Source organism: Perna viridis, chromosome 10 (genome assembly GCF_037379345.1).
Source record: "Perna viridis isolate PV_CMFRI_1.1 ecotype Kerala chromosome 10, ASM3737934v1, whole genome shotgun sequence".
In the NCBI taxonomy this organism is placed as follows: Eukaryota; Metazoa; Mollusca; class Bivalvia; order Mytilida; family Mytilidae; genus Perna; species Perna viridis.
In genome coordinates this window covers 4,500,005-4,520,557 of record NC_142454.1, presented here as the reverse complement: position 1 = coordinate 4,520,557, position 20,553 = coordinate 4,500,005, and the positions used below count along the sequence as shown (strand labels likewise).

Genomic DNA, 20,553 nt, shown 5'->3' with positions numbered 1-20,553 from the left:
ACTATTTTACATAATCTTTGACGTTTTCCTATTTTTATATATTTATTATTATTAAAGTCTGTCTAAAGTTGAAAAAAAAAATAATATGTTGATACAGGATTAATTAGTTTTTGTAGAATTTATCAAGTGTAAAATCGGGCGATTCACTCACAAAGCAAATAATGTCAGGTTTGTGAGTGAATGGTCCGATTTTATATATAGATAAATTCTATAAAAATAGTGTTTATTCCTTATAATTCCAATCCCTAACAATTTGAAATACATTTTTCTTTTTTCTTTTAGACTCTTATTCAGTGAAATTGACATCCGAAATCGACATTGCAAATGACGATATTCAACTAACAACGTGACATGGTTGTCAGTTTCAATATTCAAAGTATTTACAGGCTACTGGTAATTGTATTCTTTCAAAATTGTTGTTTCGAATATACGATGCCGAAAAATGAACGGAATAAAGCAGAAAATACCGTTTTAAGCCTCTAAACGGTTCTATCTTTTGTGGAAGCAAAGGTAGCCATATTGTTAACGATTTGTACATGGAATTTACACTGTTGTAAAAACAGTCATCGCTGAAGTCGTAGAATGTGAACAACCAATCACTGCAATAAAAAGGCATATGCTAATTAGGTTTATTGTCTTTTAACACCAGCTACATGTATGAAAAAGTAATACATTAATTTTGTAGAATTTCAAATGTATTTTTAAAGAATATAGTAAAATGTGCAAAGATTTATATATTAAATTTTCGGTAGAAGTTGTCTTGTAAGTATAAAGTTTTCTGTATAAAAATACAGGCAAAAAATTTAGTAATTCAACTATACTTTTAAATGTAATAATGCAATTTGTAAGTACTAAAAAGACACACAGCACATTTAAAACAAGAACTGGAGAACATGCCAAAAATAGCTAGAATTTCTCTAGAAACTATTTACAGAATTCACATGTACGGAACATGTAAAACACTTCTAAATATAAGGATAAAAAAAATGTTTGCTATTTTTTAAACAAATAGATCAAAAAAGAGATTTTTAGGAAACACAACCAAGCGAATGACCTAGGAATTTTGTTAAAAGCTATTCTTGTAAGAGCTAATATTTTACCATTTCAGGCATTGGTCGGATTTCTACTGGAATGAATGTGTTTAATTGGAGCACATAAAACCATCTTATAAACGTCTTACTGTATGTCCGAACACGTCTGATTATCATTGGGAGTAATTTTTAAGGTCATAAATCGTTCAGCTCATCATAAAGTTTACGTCAAATTATTGTCATCTCCGTCTCATACTAAGAATTAGACAGATGAGAATTCACAATAAAACCAACAGATTTCGTTACATTTGCATACAAACACCATCAAACTTTACAGTGAATGGTAAAAATCGTTATCGTACTTCATGGATGAGTTGTTAATGATGATTGCGTTGTCAAAACGGTATTAGGACAGATCCGTAATAATAATAATGGCATATCATTACACGTCATAAATTGGAAAGTTTGCCTTGGTATGCTTCTTCCAAATAAAACTTATTACATGGAAATTATTACAACAATAATTAGAACTTTTAATATCGGCAAAATGTAAAGTTATTGGACACGTAATGTAATGCAATCATATACACCGTACCTGTTTGTTTATACAAGACAAGCTGTAACAAAATTATTCAGTACCGATTTAAATATGCTCATGACAAGTATAGTTAGTATGACTTGTAATGTAAGAGCAACATTCCCTTTCAAAGGTTAACGTCATGAAAGATAATGGTCACGGCGGAATTCTCAAGAGCTTCAGTATTTTGTAAATGTCGTTGATGGATTTCCTTACTAAAAATGTATCAGGGTTTTTTTTTAATGCAATAATTATTTTACCCTTTTAAAGCAATGACGGTACAACGTTTAGTTTTTATTTAAAACTGCAGTGTTTCTCTTTTAAATTTTATCAAATGGTTTAAAATACCGAGGTATACTTGACAGATGACAAAGTCCTCATAGTGGTAATATTTTGAACTTGGAAGCACCGAGAGCCTGATCTAATTCAGACAGGAAGTTAACCAGTAATACTGAGTAAGAATCTGTACTAGTTTCGTATCTTTAACAAAGTAAAATGTTAATCTGTTTTAGCTCACATCTAAACGTTTTGTTAAAGTATAAAGAAAAATATTTGATCCCAACAAAAGGCTAGTATAAAGATACTTTTTTTTTCTAATTATGGCGTTCGGATAGACTTTTGGGTGGCATACAAAAGAGTTAATTGAAATAAAAAGAAATAATACTTCTTCAATCCAGAATTATTTCTTTTGTTGAAAGCGGACACAACACATTAACAAAGACTTACGTCTGTCTGTCAACTTTGAGTTGTTAAGCGGAACAATTTAATAATTCATGCAGGTTGAGTCTAATGAAATTTAGCATAACGAAATTTGAACGGTGATTGCTGACAAAATTATCGATAATGTAGTTAGTCGGAAGCCCAAGTCTGAAACCTCCAATATAAGTGTCTTTATGTTTGACATGTCCATGTATGACATCAACACTGGCAACAAACCAACGCACTACAAAAGTGCAACAAGCAAGGAAGCAAACAAAGAAAATGTGCAAATATGATGCGGCCCAATCCCAAATATGATGCGGTCCAATCCCAAATATGATGCGGCCCAATCCCAAATATGCAGAACCAATAATATGTAACAAACATTACAAATACTGAATTTTCAAATTATTTAATCTCTTAGTCGAATGCTAGACGAGATCGGTTAATCGAAAACTTTTCTAATTATTGTCGTGAGTAGTGTATACTAGTAGGAAAAACAAATAAGGCACATTATGATAAGTGTACTTATGTATTGTACATCACACAATATAAATATAAACAAACAATACACTGTAGAGACATTGGCAAATCCAGTGGGGATGTTGGGGTTGGCACCCCCTTTTTTATTGGAATTTTTTTTTTCATTCGTAAAATGTACAAAAAATGGCAAATATTATCCTACCATCCACTCCTTCATTCTGAGGAATCCCTTTTCAAAGTACTTGGATCCACTCCTGAGAGATCTTGTATTCATTTTGTCAAATAAGCCAAAGCGAGACTTAACGTGGGAATGTTTAATTCCATAGAATTGTAGATCTTTGTTTTATTAATCCACGAAATAAAACATCACAAAGTATTAACTGATATCTGCAAGCATCGATAATTTTAATACAAGTGGTCTGATTTTGTTTAACAACATCACATTCTTTTATGATTCTACATACCATCAGGTGATGCATGTAGTATGCTTAAATTATAAAATATGTAAAATACACATCGAACACATCAGTCATATATATATTTATATAGCATAAAATATTGAGTGTACATGTAGTATCAGAACCCAAAATGGCCAAAAGAAATTGGTTTCCGCTTTGTTCGATCCATATCCATACTGCTCAATCCAAAGAAAGGCGTCGGTGTCGTTCCAACAGAACGGTGGCATTGCCCCATACAGTAGATGCTGGGCAACTTCGTGATATTCAGTTGAACAGTTGAATGGATATATCAATCCCTGTATACAGTTGTTACATTCGTCTATCTGGCTGAAAATGAAAACTTATTTAACTATATTTGTGTATGACTTGATTGGAAACCTAAAAAATGCAGAAATCAAAACATTTTAGTTTATCCTAGTATCACATCATTTTCGAGGCTGATACCATTTTCATATTTCATTTTTTTTTTTCACTTTTAATATACTTGAAAACGTACTTGTACATGTTTGGAGTGCGTTGAATATATAAACCTACTTGTAAATCTGGCTACTGAATACAGAAACGTTATTTAACAGTTTTACTATTACAAGTGTAAAGATAGAGCAAATTGTACTCAACAATCAACCGGGATCGAACCCGATACAACAGATACTTTAAGTCGACGGTCTAATGGAGAATGTTCCACTAACACACGTCATATTGGGGCGATGCTTAAATCAACTAATTAGAGAAAACCACCAATGAAAACATTAGAAAATCGCTTCACTCTGTTTCATACTCCAATGTCTTGTTTTATTATAAAATTGTCCACATATCTTTCCCTCCGCCAAAATATAGACGAACTAAACTGCTTAAAAACTAGTGCTAAAAACCCAAGACTTGAAGTTCTCCAACATGAAAACAAATCCGCAACTCATTCAATACTTTAGACATCGAAAAGTTGTGTACATGAATTAATTTGAGATGTTTCAAAAATTCGAGTACTGTAAATACTAACACCTTATAATCATTCGAGTGGTATCTTCATACATGTAGTACATATCATTCTCAATATTTGATAAAAATATTATAACAAGCCTAGGCCTACCTTTAAATATTCAAGTGTCATGAAATATCTCTTAAATAGAATTTCAATTAAGAATTGAATGTTTCATTTTTTATGTTTAATTGGTATGTAAAAGCGTTGACCGTAGCACTTTTCCATTAAATTCGAAGCGCGTGTAAACGATATTTCTCTGTCTTATTCCTATTTTATTTTAAAACACTTTATTTTTAGATACAAATTTTAAAAAATAAGCAATACTTATTTTTCAATAAAATAGTCCACTAATTATGGGTGTGGCCTTTAGTTTATAAATACATGTAGCTCAAAGGCGTGTTTTATCGACTCATGAAACATTATATAACTTAGAATTTTTAGATCAGTATACTAATACAAAATTTCTTTTTTTCCGACGCACTCACTGTTTCGCTTTTTTACCCTTTGACCTTAAAGGCGCTATTCTATGGAACCGCAAGTCTTCTGGTCGTTATATTGTTTCCCATTTGTAAAATACTGATAACTTAATGGCGAAACTGTATCGAAAATTGAAATTGCGTCTAACTATAAGTAAATGCGCCTACTGTCCAGAGAAGGGTGCCCAACGTCACGTTTCAGTGATTTTCTTACGATTCAACCATTTACCCCCGAAAAGCTCCGTAAAGCGAGCTTGGGTGCGCCTTTGTATGAAAATCAGTGTTGGACGTATCATACGAATGGCCCAACAGTGATAATTTATATAATAACCTGCAGAATTCAGTCCAATTTCCATTTGCCACTGCGCTGGTAGAGGTTTTGGTGATCTCAGCATTTTTGAAGCAATATAGGCGGATGATTTGATGAATGTCTTTATACAAGTCACCAAGGCACATCTTACCATCACTAAACTCTACAAAACATAACTAATACTAAAGAGAGATCATTACGCTTAGCCTAACTCAATCGTCGGGAAAGTTTGACGTCTCCTAACTTTTAAGTTAATGCTTTTAAAAATAAAAGCGTATTAGCAGAAAAGTATTACAATAACACTTTTTTGGTAGAAAATATGAAAAAAATAAATCCATAATTATCAAAAAAATAATGTACGCTAATCTATAAAACAAATGATGGAGAATTCATGGACAAGTGTACACACTTTACAAAGGGGATTATTGCAGTTGTAGAACAATCCAATGCCAATACTTTAATCCGAAATATTGTTATGCGCCAAACTTACAATCATGGCGCATTATTTTGAATTGCATGCACCCTCCACCTCCCCCTAATGTGATGCATGAATACATGTTGTATCTTACATAAAATATAAGAATATTAAATCTAAATAAACTTAGATGAAACTTATGAGACCACAAATGCATACATATTGTGCAATTAAGTTCACAAAACATGACGTGGTTTCATAAAATATCTCAAATTGAGGTTTTCCTCCAAATACTTCTACAACTAAATTTTCGACCAATTAGATCACTTAAAACAAAAGATTTGAGGAAAATCTCAAGTAGTAGAAGGGATTCTCAACCTGAGAATTTTTACGAAATGCAGGCCTGATCTGCATCTACATCTTATTGTTCGCATTCTAAATTTTGATGGAAGCTCGTGGTAAAATATTTACTTTTTCTGTTTGCACAACAACCTGTTAAGACAGATTTAACAGTGATATATTCCATCACCAATGGGTTGTATTTCCTTTTGTCCTCTTCACATGTGCTGATTGCCCTGGCGTAACAGTTCAAAAATGTCTGACTACCACTAAAAATATAACATAACAGCTATTTAAATATTAAATTACATGTAAGCAATCGGTTGGTAGTATCGTTTTGGGCCTGTTGATTTGAACAAAATGTATAACCAAGGTTTTACAACGTCTAATTCCTGTTCAACTACAGAGTACAGGCATCTCTTCTAATTTTGTAAAATGAAAGTATGGCTTTGCTGGTATCATCTTGTAGTTGCCATTTTGTAAGATGTAAACGAAGTATTTTGGTACATATTTCCACAGATAACTAGTGTAATGGAACAACAACAACAAACACGTCTATATTACATACATGTTTATTAATCAATTGGAACTACTCGGCAATTTCCGCTACACAAAAAAAAATGTAAGAGAATTTCTTATTGAAAAAATGCCGAAAATGTAGTAATATCCGTATCAAAGAAGTTCCATCCACCAGGTGGCGCTAAAATTCAGTTTTAAACACTGATTTTCTCCTGTTTGGTTCAGATTAGTTTTATAATGAGCAAAATATTCACACTTGTTTGACGGTACAGAAATTTGTTCTAATGAGCAAAGGATTCAACAAAACTGACTTAAAACCCACTTTTTCATTTTAATATTTATTAATTTATTTCTTACTATATTATAGTATGCTGTCAGAGCGTGCATTTGAAGTACACATTGCTTGTGAGTATAAAAGTGGAGGTGGACTTGTAAAAGCGCAGACGCTTGTTTCCTGATCCTTTCAGTAATGTTCTGTTGTTATGTTTCCAGATCCTGTCAGTTGTGTTTTGTTGTTATGTTTTAAAATACTTTGTACTTGTGTGACGTTTTCGGCGTGTTTGGATACTCATCAAATTCAAAATAAGTTGAAATGCCGTTCGTATCTGTTTTCACAGAATCGGAGGTGCTTCAATATCTATGACGCATAGATTGTTCTAAATTAACCGGCCTACCAATAAAACCTGAAGCCTAAACAAGAAACGCATATACCAAGCAAATCAACTAACCACTTAGCCTTAACCCTAAAGCATCTAGCTAACGGGTCACCTAGTTCCATTACACCTTGTTTCTGAGACACCTAGTCTCGGAGCAACTTGCTCCCCAGACACTTAGTCTCGGAACACCTAGCTTCCGAGACACCTAGTCTTTGAAATACTATGTTTCAAGCAAGCCCATAAATAGTTAAATGTACAAACCAACTGTTTAAGGGACTGCGACCATTCCCAACCTAGAGAAATTACAGTATCGAACAACCCAGTAGTATGCAACTATCCTAAAACCTTCTTGAAACTGCTTGCTTGTAAACCACAAGCTTCAAAATTAAACTGGAACTTCTAGGCTTTAGTTTACCAAACTTACTTCTCGGCTATCTCTGTCTTTCAATTTTCGCTTCTCTCGGTTTTAATAATTTTAATCTTGTTACCAACAAACTGAACCAAATTTGCGATGAAATGCCACTTTATATACCTAAAGCGCATACCTCGTCGATACCCAGAAACTGATAAAGCGTCTATAACAACCGCAAGTGTGAAGTGATGATTTCCAATAATGTTTCCGACTCTAAACCAAACAAATGGATATCTTATTATGAATTTGAGCATTTTAGTAATCTGCAATTGATATCTAATAAATAAACTGCATTTTAGTCACATATGTACTTGCTTTTCTTTTCTGAATAAATATGTTTAAACTAAAAAGCAGTTAGATATAACAAGAAATAAATAACAATAACTCTACCAAGAAGTTTGGCGCGAAATGAAAAGCTGAGAAAAAGTAATTATACCAGTTTCAATTATAAACAACCATATAATTTTAGGATATTGATCGAACAAATTTCGAACAGATTCTTCCGCTTTGTCCGTTCGAGGTTTTTCGGAGTTTTTTAATTTTTATTATTTCTGTGTAGCCAGAAAGTATGGCAAGCCAAATCCTCCCAAATCAGGATTTTGAGTCCACCCTCGCTCCCTCAAATCCCTGACATCACTCATTCATATTTAGCTGGTATCGTTCAGCCAATTCCGATTGGTTGCTTATCCGCGTGCGAAGCACCAATGAAAATCGATTTAACATAAAACGTCTGTGGAAAGGTAAAACCTAATACGGGGTAATGGACGATCCGATATAGTAACTGAAGGTCCGAGAACACAATTAATTCCCCTTGGTTTTCGTTGTATATGAATATAGTTCCAACTTTGGTAGTAGGTACCTTCCACATTTTTTCATATTTTTTCTGGAAACTTATTTGCTGAAGTTTTGCCTCTAATTGGTAGAAAATAGGTTAAAATTACATGGGATTTTTTTTTCATTAATCAATTCTGACTAAAAGTTGTGATTTGGTTCAGTGGAAGAAGGTTAAAATTTAGGACTTTTAACTCAGTTCATTTGTCATGTTTACCCTATCTCGGAATTATATGTATTAATTTCAGAAAATGATGGTAAAATTTTCTACAATTTATATATAAAATCCTGTTTGTACATATCTGTAGGCCAGAGAAGTTTTATTCAGTTTGCGCCGGTGGAAATTTTTTAATCTGCTCAAATGTGTATATTGAAATGCACTTGAAAATAAATTGCGGTCTCGTGCCTGAAAGTCGTATGATGTCACAAATAATGCAATATGAGCAAAAAAAGAATCTTCACTGAAAAAAAATGACTTCATGAGTAGCAATTTTGTAAGTTATATCGAAGAGTTTCTATTACGAGTGATTTGATTGGATTTTGGATCCGTTTAAATTTAAGTAACTCACTAGATGGCGCTGGACGATACCCGCTAAATATGAATGAGTGATGTCAGGGGTTTTAGGGAGCGAGGGTGGGCTCAAAACCCTGACTTGGGAGGATGGGCAAGCCAAAGTGGACAAAAATCAATATTTTATAATATTAGAAAAATAATTTTTAACATAACAAAATCATTCTTTTAATATAAGAAAATATGTTTTAATATTAAAAATTTAATTTTTTGATATTAAAAAAATCGTTTTCTAATATTGAAAATTCCTGATTGAGTAATATAATAAAGTATCACACATTTTGTAATATTTCAAATTGAATTTGTAATATTAGAACATGTATTTGTAATATTAAAAAATCTCTTTGCAATATAATTGCAGAATCAGTCACATTTAAATATTACAAAATGATTTTCTAATATTAAAAAATCGTAATTGAATACAACAAATCCATTTTCTAATATTAGTAAATCAATTTCTAATAATCATTCATGTCTCCTCTAATAGAGATTACAACATGCGTAAGTATATACAAGAATATCGAGCAATATGCACTTGAACACAAAAGATGAGCAGTTATACACTATATCAAAATATCAAAATGGGGGGGAATAAGTGTAAAAACAAAATATGCAATACTATCAGTAATATTAGGCATCAGATACATTTCAGCACCATATATTGCTGACAAATACGCTTGTAGCAGTCGAGCTCAAGATCGCCTTAATATAGAATTTAAGATACGGTTATAGTCTGCAGCAGATCGAACCACATGCGTGAATCACAATGTGCGGAATCGTTCAGTTCAAATTTAACAAGTTCTGTAGACGGTTGCTTCCCAAGCAAAACACAGTATAAGACACCTGGGTCATAATAACTCAAGTCAACATATATCAGTGGCGGTTTGTGTCATAATAGGGATATTTCTATCGGCTTACTTTTCAAAAGTACCGGCTTGCATTTGAAAAGTAAGCCGATAGATAAACTTTATGCATACAGAAAAAAGTATCGGCTTACTTTTGAAAAGTAAGCAGATACTTTTTTCATTCGTGTCATAATCCAACTGACCAATAAAAGAGGTCGTTATAAGTTAATAGGAAAGTGATTCCGCATAAGTCTAAATTCAGTATATACGTAGTAGGTTCCGCAACCAGCAAACATCCCTTTGACCTTATTTTACTGTATCAAACCGACAAATTAAGTAGATACATAATATGATAAAAGAGGAAAGTTCTCAATATTATCAAAAAGGTTATGAAGAACAAATAGCTTTTTGGTTGACATCTGTAATTCAAAAATTTGAATGTATTGCAATGATTTTAGAGATGGATTTCCCCGAGAGGGAACCGAAGAACTTTCGATACATCGCCTATTTATTTATTCTTACATAATGATTATTTTGGTTTTTTTTCTTTCTAGACTTCTTATCTACCAGTTTCGATATTAGTATAGTTCTGAGTCTGCAGACTTTCTTAGTTGCTAAGGCTCGGAGAGACTCATTTTTTTTTTTTTTTTTTTTTTTAGAAAACCTCGAGAAAACATTTTGTTTTGTAAATTCTTCAATTAAATTATTTCAGTGAATCAGTCATGATATATCTACATGTACATGTACATAAATTAGTATTGTATATTCGGATAAAAATGTTTAATGTTTGCCTCTTGTTCCAATATATATTACTGTCTACGTGTATCTATTAATTATTGGGTGTTAATTGACTGATGGCTGATAAAACCATATAGTGACCATATTTAATGGACAAGATTTAATTAGTGGTGCATGTGGGTGATGAAAATGGAAAACAAACTAGAATTTGCAAGATTTACATAATCATATAATACCTGAACGACATATTTCTTGGTAACGTGCCCTTGATCCATAGAAATATTCCTAGCCAAACCTTCATCAACATTTCTGTTAAGTGAATTTTACTTGGATGCAATTCATGTAATATATGCAATACGAAGATATTGTTACGCAAGTAGATACAATGCATATCAATTGACAGGAAGAACATTCAAGACCGTAAGGGGGATGGACCCCTTTTAGATATACCGGTTCATTATGTAAGAGGATTTTTTCAAACTTCGCATCAATCGATTGCAAATAAATAGGTGTATTTCCTATACAAATTATCAGATTGGACGATTCTTGTGAGATTTACAGCACCCTGCTCACTTCGAGAGAAAACTTGTGTAATGGGAACCCTTCCCTTTCTCGCCGTGTGCATTTCATCGACTGCAAATAATTCTACACGCTTTCCCATTCAAAATGGTGGTTCTCCATCCAGGATGAATACCGTGATTCCTTACTTCCGATAAGAAGTAAAATGATCATTAATTACTGTATTGATATTCGTTCGAATATTTATATTCAATCGATTTATATAAATAACAAATAAGTAAGTACTTCGTTTAGGTGGGGGAAAATCACAAGATAAAAAAAACAAAAACAAACACAAAACAAACACAAATAAAACTGAAGGAAAATGAGAATGTGACTGAGAGAAAAAAAAGGGACTGTCAATATATATTGGCTGTGTGGATGGGTGCATATTCTTATTAAAAAACCTTTTCCTATCTTTTAAAATTACAAAAAAGTTAATGTCCTTTATATGTGCAATAAAAAGTGTGTACACTATATCTTGTATATCATAAAGTACTCTTGGACATGGTTTAAAGCATGGAATCATTCAGTATTTATTTATTGTTAATGAAATAAGTAAATTGTATTAAAATTTGAGAAAAAAACGTCTTAATTTAGATGGGTTTTTTTCATCAATACATGTGTAATACAAAAGTTTACAAAAGTTTACAAAAGTGTGTGTGTGTGTGTGTGTGTGTGCGTGTGCGTGCGTGCGTGCTTTATTTGCAATGTCCTTTGTAATCAGAATGGTTTATTCCAAAAATATATCAGAGTTCAATATTAATCATTTAAAACAGTAATCTTGTTTTTAGATACGTTTGAATTCGACCCCTGTACTTTCCTGTTATCCCATATTTTTACAATCTGACGATTATTTGAGACGTAAAATTTAAACAATGGAAATAAATTGATTCAGTACGTAAGTACTTTGATTTATAGGCGTGTTCTTTTATTTGTATAATGAAACAGTCTTAAAAGGCTGTATAATTCGATAATTATTCATGCAAGCTCGTTAAGATGCTTGAATTGGTCAACTAACTAGTTGGGAACGAACTGCAATTTTGTTAAAAGCTCGTTTTTTTTTCAGAGCGCTTTCCTTTCTGTACGGTTAACATTCGTTTCCATCTTAAAAAAATATTTTAGAAATATATGGGTTGCTTTCAGTATCTTTATTTTGATATAAAAACACTTTACAACTGAAAGGGACTTTGGTGTAAGAAATACCTAGAAGGTTGGTTATATATAGTCCAAAAAATTGAAAATCCCATTTTTTGCAATTTTTGGTCAATTCTGACTTTGAAAATCGACACAAGTCATCAAAAGAACCCAAGAAGTATTAATTATGATAGTACTAAATAGAAAATACTAAATAAGTCATTTTACTGAAGTATAACTACTTTAGGGGTTTTAACATTGAAAAAAATGTTTCAATTTAAGCGATTTTTCGATGGGGTAGATTGTACGTATTTTTTTACTGCAACTTTTTGTTACCAATGGAACGCTAATATATTTGGCTGTCTAACAAAATGTTCTTCGATTTGAAGAAAATAGAAGTTAGAAGAATAAAAAACAAAAACATTGGATTTTTGCCTCTAAGAGGTACAAAAAGTGTCCACTAAATACAAAAATACTTCAGTTTATTTTTTGGCGATAAAATGATTTGTCTATGAAAGGTATAAGGGTTCGTCCTGAAAATCATGTTTTGGTTAATAAGTGGGATGGACGGAGGTTATCTCAGACCATGCACTATTAAAATATGTATATACATGTAGGTAGCTTCACAGTTTATATCATCTAAGTCGGGTTGCCGGTTGGTCGAACGCACCTCCATTTCATGAATATTATTTGGAGATCGATTTCCTACAGGATAGTTCCAATATTGGACAATATTCAGTGATATCTTTATACTAATTTAAAATTCAAAGCTGCATGTATTCAGCTTGAATTGTGTGTCCATATTTGCCCCGTCTGTCATGCAGGGTTCTACCTCTACGGGTGTATCTAGCTGTATTTCATTTTGTATTTCTGTATGAATTTCTTGAATATTTTTACTTTAACTATAGACTACAAAAGACCAAAATGCATTTTTGATTATGTATTGGAGTAAGTTTCAATGTGTTTCATTATCGCTCTCTTTAAATGCTTTAAAGCTGCGTTCAGTAAAAGGTTCTTAATGTTTTCTTTTTAATATTTTCACTGTAATAATCATTACTTTAATTTACGAGTCTCAGAAGTTTTCAAGTATGAGTTTTCAAATGTCTAAATTTCGGTATCTACTTTTGGAAGTTTTTAAATGCACCAATAAGTCTACATGGTTAATTATGCTCCCCAAACGTAGCGGGGTAACAAGTTGTTTTTGTTCCAACTTTACTTGGCATAGTTACTTTTGTCCGCGGAACTCCTCTGAAACGGCTGAATGAATTTAAACCAAACTTGGCACAGAAATAGGGACCATATATAAATGTTCCCAAACATTTTGAAATTTCAAACCTGGTCACCGTTTAAAGACGTGAAAAATCATAAAAAATGGAGAGAACAAATGTAGAGACTTGATATTTGGTTTAAAGAACTTCCGATCAGCAAAATTTAAAATTTTGAAAATGGCCGCCATTCCAAGATGGCTGCATGTCGAGAATTTTTAAAGAAAAAAAAACAAAAAACAAAAAAAAACTAACAAATTCCTGGAGCCATAAAAAGCTGATTTTGGGATCTCCTTTGACAATAGGAATCTGTGTTGGTGTCCAACACAATTAATACTAGTTTTCGTTCTGTTTCTGAACGTGGAGAATTATAGTCTCGCCTTTTATAAAGCCTTTGAATACGACATATGGGTGTGAGCTTGACTTTGCAAAGTACTGGAAAGTCTCTTCTTTGTATATTGTTTTATATCTAAGAGTGTAGTTGAAGAAATCTGTCAAATTCAAAAGCAAGGATATTCGATAACGACGAGCACAACTGACCAAAAAGCTGCATCTTATTTTAGTTCCTGCTCAAGTGTCAACAGATGTATATTAAAAAGATCAGTTTTAAATGAAACTGTTGAAATAAACTCGGGATCTCTTGTAATTCGTCTTTCCAGTAAGGTAAGTTAAATGCAAATGTTACTTGAAAATCAGGAATTCTGAATATGTAAAAGAGAATAAACTTAAAACCTTTTAACCAGTTTTTCGAGTAAAGTTGGATATTCAGCAAGTGGTCTGAAAAAGTAGTACCCCAATGCAGGTAACACTTTTAACGAAATCCCGAGGTATAACAAAATCTTTCCTTTCTATTAGTTCAGCTAAATAAACTACATTTTTATGCATTACATAATCTAACTGATCCAAACTCAAAAGATTAAGACATAGGCAAGATGTTAAAATGTACTGACGGGACCTTGACGTGCAAGTAGAAACTTAGCTCTCCCTCGCCATTTCAAATGTATATATAGAAAAAAAGGGGGTCAAAAAATGAGGGACGATCAAGAAATCGTTTTTCTGTTTATCATCCCTTTATTCGATTGACGTAGGTATATCCCGATCAACAAAAGACTCAAAGTCCTTCGAAAAATAAAATCATGAAGAAACCTAAACAAATAAGAAAAACACTAATCGTTATAAAATTTGAAGTCTAAACACTCCCAGAATGATGTAATTCTTATTTTATTTAGAAAATTCTCTTAAAAGTCTGTTATCAACAATATTGTGACAGTGTTATGCAAAATGCAATTAGTTATGTTCATGTCAATGAATGCGGCATATATATATATGTTCTGCTTCAACATTCGTACAAAGAAATGACATCGATATATTGACGAAGCCATTTTCCGCTTAATGAAAGACCGAAGACTTCTATCCCTGTTTATATGTACCATGCATATATACACTCATTTTAAACTGTATTTATCGAGATTTCAGTAGGTTTAGTAGTATTTCATGTTTGTTTTGGGCTTTGTTTTCCTGCCTATGCTTATAATAGTTATTTTCTTGTCGTTACCTTTTGATTCTCCCCCCACCGAAGCTGTATTGACTATGATATCAGTTCTACGAATGGTGCAATTGACCACATCGTAGATAAAGGTTTGAAATATATAACGCTCGTACATTTTTTCTCAATTTTATACACCGTCTTTGGTTAAAGTCTAACCATGAGAGGAATCTCAGACATAAGGGCTATCTGATTAATCAGGAACTTTATATTGCATTCATATACTAGTACACTCTCTGGATTAATCCAACGAGAAAGTGACCGCAGAAAGGTTATGAGAACTATTTTAGGCATATCTCCCGCGTCTCTTCTACGAAATCCCCTTCTATATCTGCAAGGAGGTTCGGGGGGTGGGGGGGCTTCGTCCCTGGGACCTAATGGGGCACTAAGCAATCACTATAACCCCTATCTTAAAAGGAGTCTAGATCCGTCACTTGTGAATATGTGTGTGTCCCATCTTGACTTGAAAAAAAACTTCTATTGTAAGTTGCCAATTTTAGATAAAATTGAAAGAAATATGAAATTCTGAAAATTCCCCTTTTATGAAAAACTCATTATTGTCACAATGAAACTGAAAAAATACGCACCTGAAATAAGAAGATATGCGTGGAATACATCGATGATTAAAACAATAATACTCAACGTGTCTATTGTGTACCGTTTATATGCCAAAAATCAACATTTTAGTTCATATTGAGGCATTTTTTATCTAGGGTAATGGTAGTAATTTTCCACCTAGCTTGACTTGGAAAAGTTCAAATATTTATTGAAGTTAAGACACTATATTAATGAAGCGTATCACACAAAAGCTTGTTTAAACTACAGTATGCTGAACAAAAGACAATATCGGGTGATATAGTATTCCCATTTTTCCGATCTTTAAAGTACTGTCACTCCAAAAGGAAAATCTAAGCGCCTTAATTGATCAGATATGTTAGGTACATCATTACCTTAATCATGAATGCCTAAAATATGAGTTCTACAATATCAGTTTCCTGTGAATTAGAATTGTGTTTGATACTGAGACCAGTTTTCTAGGGGTAGGCGTAATATTTTTAACAATTTTTGAAAATCCGTTCTTAAAAATTAGTTTTTCGTGGTTCACTTATATAGAAAATTAAATTAATTATCAAATGATACCAAATTTGAGACGTTTTAGTTGAGTGATAACTTGTAGAGTTGAATTAATGTGACTTTTGACCGAAAAATCGAAAATCCTATTTTTCGCATTTTTTGATAAATCCTGACCACGAAAATAGCCAAAATTCATCAAAAGAACACTAGAAGTATAAATTGTGATAAAATAAGCAGAAACTAGCAAAAAAGGCCAAGCATTAATACCCTAGGGGTTTTGGCATTGAAAAATATATCAATTTAAGCGTTTTTTTTTTTCGGCGGGGTTGGAGTACATTTTTTTCCTTTTAACCACAAAACCGTAAGTGTTACTGCACTTTTTATGGTACCATTGTAAAGCTGAGACATTGGGCTATACGATTATTTCTAAATTTGTTTAGTTTGTTCATACATGCTAGGCCAGGAAGGCTAAGACGCTCAAACAATCGAGTCACAAAAATCTTAGCTTTTTGACCCAGTGGGATACAAATATAGGCTTATGAAAAAGAATCCGAGAATATTCTTTTGCGACAAATTGATTCGGTAATGGGAGGTAAAAAGGTACTTAAAAATCACCATGAAGTTGATAAGTGGGTATGGGTGCACGGTGAACCCTCCCAGCCCATGGACTATTGTAGTACACAAATCCCACACTTGTGTTGTTAAAAGTGGTCCACTGGCTTATATCCAATCTGCTTACATAATACGTAGTATGTATAATTATATTGATTAACAAGTTTATTTTCGTACAATCATAGTCAAGTAGCATCTTTCGATAAGAATGGAATGAAATCAAAATTTACTGTTGTCAACGAAGTATGCACCAGACTCGAATCAGAATTACAAATTATCACATTTTAGTAAGTTTCTTATCCATTACGTTTTAGAACGGTTTAAATCCTATATAAACGGGAATTTGATTGGCTGACAGATTTGCAAAACTTGAAAAGTATTTGCTTACTTTTCAAAAGTAAGCCGATACTTTTTACTTTATGCATAAAGCTATTTCTATCGGCTTACTTTTCAAAAGTAAGCCGATACTTTTATAAAGTAAGTCGATACTTGCTGAAAGTAAGCCGATACTTGTTGAAAGTAAGCCGATAGAAATATCCCTATTGTGACATGATCTGCCACTCATTAATAACGTATAGATCTAGGGGAAAGTCTTCGATTATCAGATCAAAGAAAATATTACGTTGATCAACAGTATGACTACACTCGCCCGATGAATGCATCATTACGTCCAAAAATGAACGGTGACATAGGTTACAGTCTTTAACTTCAGCAACCTATGTTCACCTTTCAATAGAAAACATACTTTTTTTAATATTACAAAATCATTTTTTAATATCAGAAAATATTTTTAATATCATAAATTCATTTTGTAATATAAAAAAAATCATTTTCTAATATTACAAATTCCTGATTTATTAATATTATAAAATATCACACATTTGGTGATATTAGAAAATAAATGTATTATACTAGAAAATGAATTTAATATATTAGAAATTGAATTTGTAACATTAGAAAATGAATTTGTAATATTAAAAAATCACTTTGCAATATTGCAAAATCATCACATTTTAAAATATCGTAATTGAAAACAACAAATCTTCTACTACTAAAAAATCAATTTCTAATATTAAAACATCGTTTTCTAAGATATGAAATTCAATTGAGTTATTAATATTAAAAAATGCTTTTTTAATATTTAAAAAAGGTTTTGTAATATTAGAAAATAAATTTGTAACATTAAAATCACTTTTTAACATTAGAAAACACTAATTTTTGTCCACTTTGGCCTGCCATAAGAAAAGGTGGGTAGTTCCGATTATTTACTGTTGACATTACATTAACAAACCTTATTTTGTGTTTCGCTATTTGTTCTATGACTGAACATTCGGTGATGCTACAGTTTGTATTCTAAAAATTATTATGAAGGTTTAATTTATTGATTTGCTAAATTGTATTCGTTTACATTTGTCCAATACCAATTTTCCAGGAAGTCATCCATTTTCATCTATTTTCTCTTCTCCGTGTTTACGTGTGGTTTACTTTTAACTTACTCGCAAATAGGGTAATAGTCGTCACAAAGTGAAATGATGGAATCCTTCTCGATGATCGGCTGCACGTTGAACAATTCATAACAGCTGACGATATCATAAAGAAACGATTCGCAGCTCCCCCTAACGACTGGGAAAAGCAACACTAAAATTCATCTAATAATATTAGTACATTATTATATCATACAAAACCGTTTAAAAATATAGGAATAAACATAAATCGCTTTACACATGCACATATATATACATGTAAATGTACAACAAAATTACATGTTTCTGGTAATACAATGTATTTGTTCTTGTCTTTAATATTGCAACTGAGAAGTCATCACCAGCACGAAATGAAGGAGAGGTCCTTCGTCAGTATCACGTCATCGACCTTTCTGAAAACGCGATTGTTGATACAGTTCTTCCATAATTTAAATAAACTGGCGTACCGAACAACATAGACATATGCATTCGAATGTTTGTAATAGCCTTTAAAGCTAAATTGTGCACTGCAGTTTTAATTCAAATGCCCGGATTGTAAAAAGTATATTTAACAAACACAGTCAGTTGAACGATAGATTTTGATCGTTCTTTTCTTGTATCAAAATAACGAGTGTTCGATAGAGAATTTCGTACAAATGTCGAACAATGAACTATTATAACCCGGTTCAGGAATAATTCACTTACCATTCAGAAAATAAACATCAACATTCATCCTCATTTCTATTATGCACTGGCGTGCCACGAAAATGCTACAGATTAATTTGCTATTTTTATTTTTTATTTTTTTTTTTGGCGGATTAAAGTATTAACACCAGATAGACATATCACGCTCTGTATACACCACACCTCACAGAATACGAACTATCAGCATTATATTTGATACCCTGTGAAAATTTGGTCAAGAAATTATTGATGTAGATGTGTACATGTATCTCATTATTACATGTACATGCAGGTTGACATAGCAACAGTACTGTCTTGGGGGTGGTAAACAGAATTTTAAAAAGAAATTATGAATAACAAATAAAAATGAATTTCAAAACTAAAACTCAATATTCCAGTAAACAAAATACTCCAATACATGTATTCAAGGCATTTACTAAATATATGTATATCTATTGTGTTTATTTGTCGAATAACGCTTAATAATATTTAGTTTAAAGAAAACCAAATGTATATAATGACGACAGAAAAATCAAGAATAAAAAGAAATAAGACTAGTTTATATGAAAGATGTGAAGAAAGAAATAGGAACCAATAATGTAATTAAAAGTAATATTAAGTACTGCTGTGTAATATTTTATTTTGATGGCAGGTAACAATTTGGTGTATTATTGTTTTTATCTCAAAATTATAATCATTGTGGCGAATAACGTGCACTTGTCCAGTGAAATATTTTCCGATTGTCAATTATTTCAATCAATTTAAATTCCATATGTACAGTGATTGATTTTGTTCACCGCTAAAGGCAGAATAATTATCCGATGCATGTAGTCGGATATTTGAGAAGATCCTTATCTATTTCCGGTACAGTTTGAATTGAAAGTGTTAATTTAACCTCCAGGTGATAATGCAGGTGTGAAAAACAAAAGTCAAACAATTTGAATCAAATACAGATTTGATATGGTGATAACGACTCTCATTTGTCTTAAATTTGGAGGAAATTCTAAGTTAGCACCATTCGAACTTCATTAGATGTTCTAATCGGTTTAAATTGTTCATTTCAACAAAACAGTCAGCATGAATGGTCTTAGTAATACCGTCGTCTTGTCAGCTGAGGACACTGTTTTTAACTCGGAAACAACTAACGTCGATCACCATCTTCAAGATTTTCTTGCAGGAAAAGAAAATTGTAATGCAATTTTTTGTCATTCACAAAAGAAGCTAAAGCAGACATCCGAGGAGGACCGTTTGAGAACAAACGAAAAAGAAAGACATCGCATGCACCAACTCAATAAAGCCATGGACGATTTGAAGCGTGTGTTACCATATTCAAAATCTGTCAACAGAATATCGAAAATGTCAACGCTCTTGCTGGCGAGGAACCATATCGTCTCGCTTCAAAAGACGCAAAGAGGGCTTCAGCAACTTGTACACCAATTGACAAGACGTAACCATGACAACATAGTGAGGAAAATACCACAGCAGTATAATCCATTCCCGATATTCAGAGACAATCAACAGTGTATTGCACCTGTTGAGCAAACACAAAATAGGAAACTTATGGATATAACTAATGCAAGGCGGGCTGGGGGTAATAAGACGAAGGTTGAAAAGTTTTCCATTGATTATTTGTTATCTTAAACAGACGGTGTTGAGGATATTTAGTGGTGATTTCGTGGAATTATTTTGAACCTCTAAGTGCTAATTTAAAACTATTTTGAGCGACTTTTAGTGCTTATTTTAGTCATTTTTATATGAAAATTGCTACTCATTGTTGAATGTATTTTTATCTGTTGATAATAAATATCTATAACAATCTTATGAGTATAACTTGGCGTATTCAAAGTACAAAACAATACCCATCATATCTATACT

At 32.2% G+C, this 20,553-nt stretch overlaps 1 protein-coding gene across 1 annotated transcript; it reads right to left on the bottom strand.

Annotated features, from left to right (window-relative positions):
* Positions 1–3,213: 3,213 nt before the first annotated feature.
* LOC148604223 (uncharacterized) lies at positions 3,214–18,733 on the bottom strand. Its single transcript, XM_088550126.1, has 5 exons — positions 18,700–18,733; positions 18,028–18,154; positions 5,900–6,036; positions 5,035–5,176; positions 3,214–3,575 (listed from the first exon to the last, which is right to left on the bottom strand). The coding sequence occupies exons 1-5, from the start codon at positions 18,731–18,733 to the stop codon at positions 3,332–3,334; spliced, it is 684 nt and encodes a 227-aa protein (XP_088406252.1). The 3' UTR covers positions 3,214–3,331.
* Between the last annotated feature and the right edge of the window lie 1,820 nt (positions 18,734–20,553).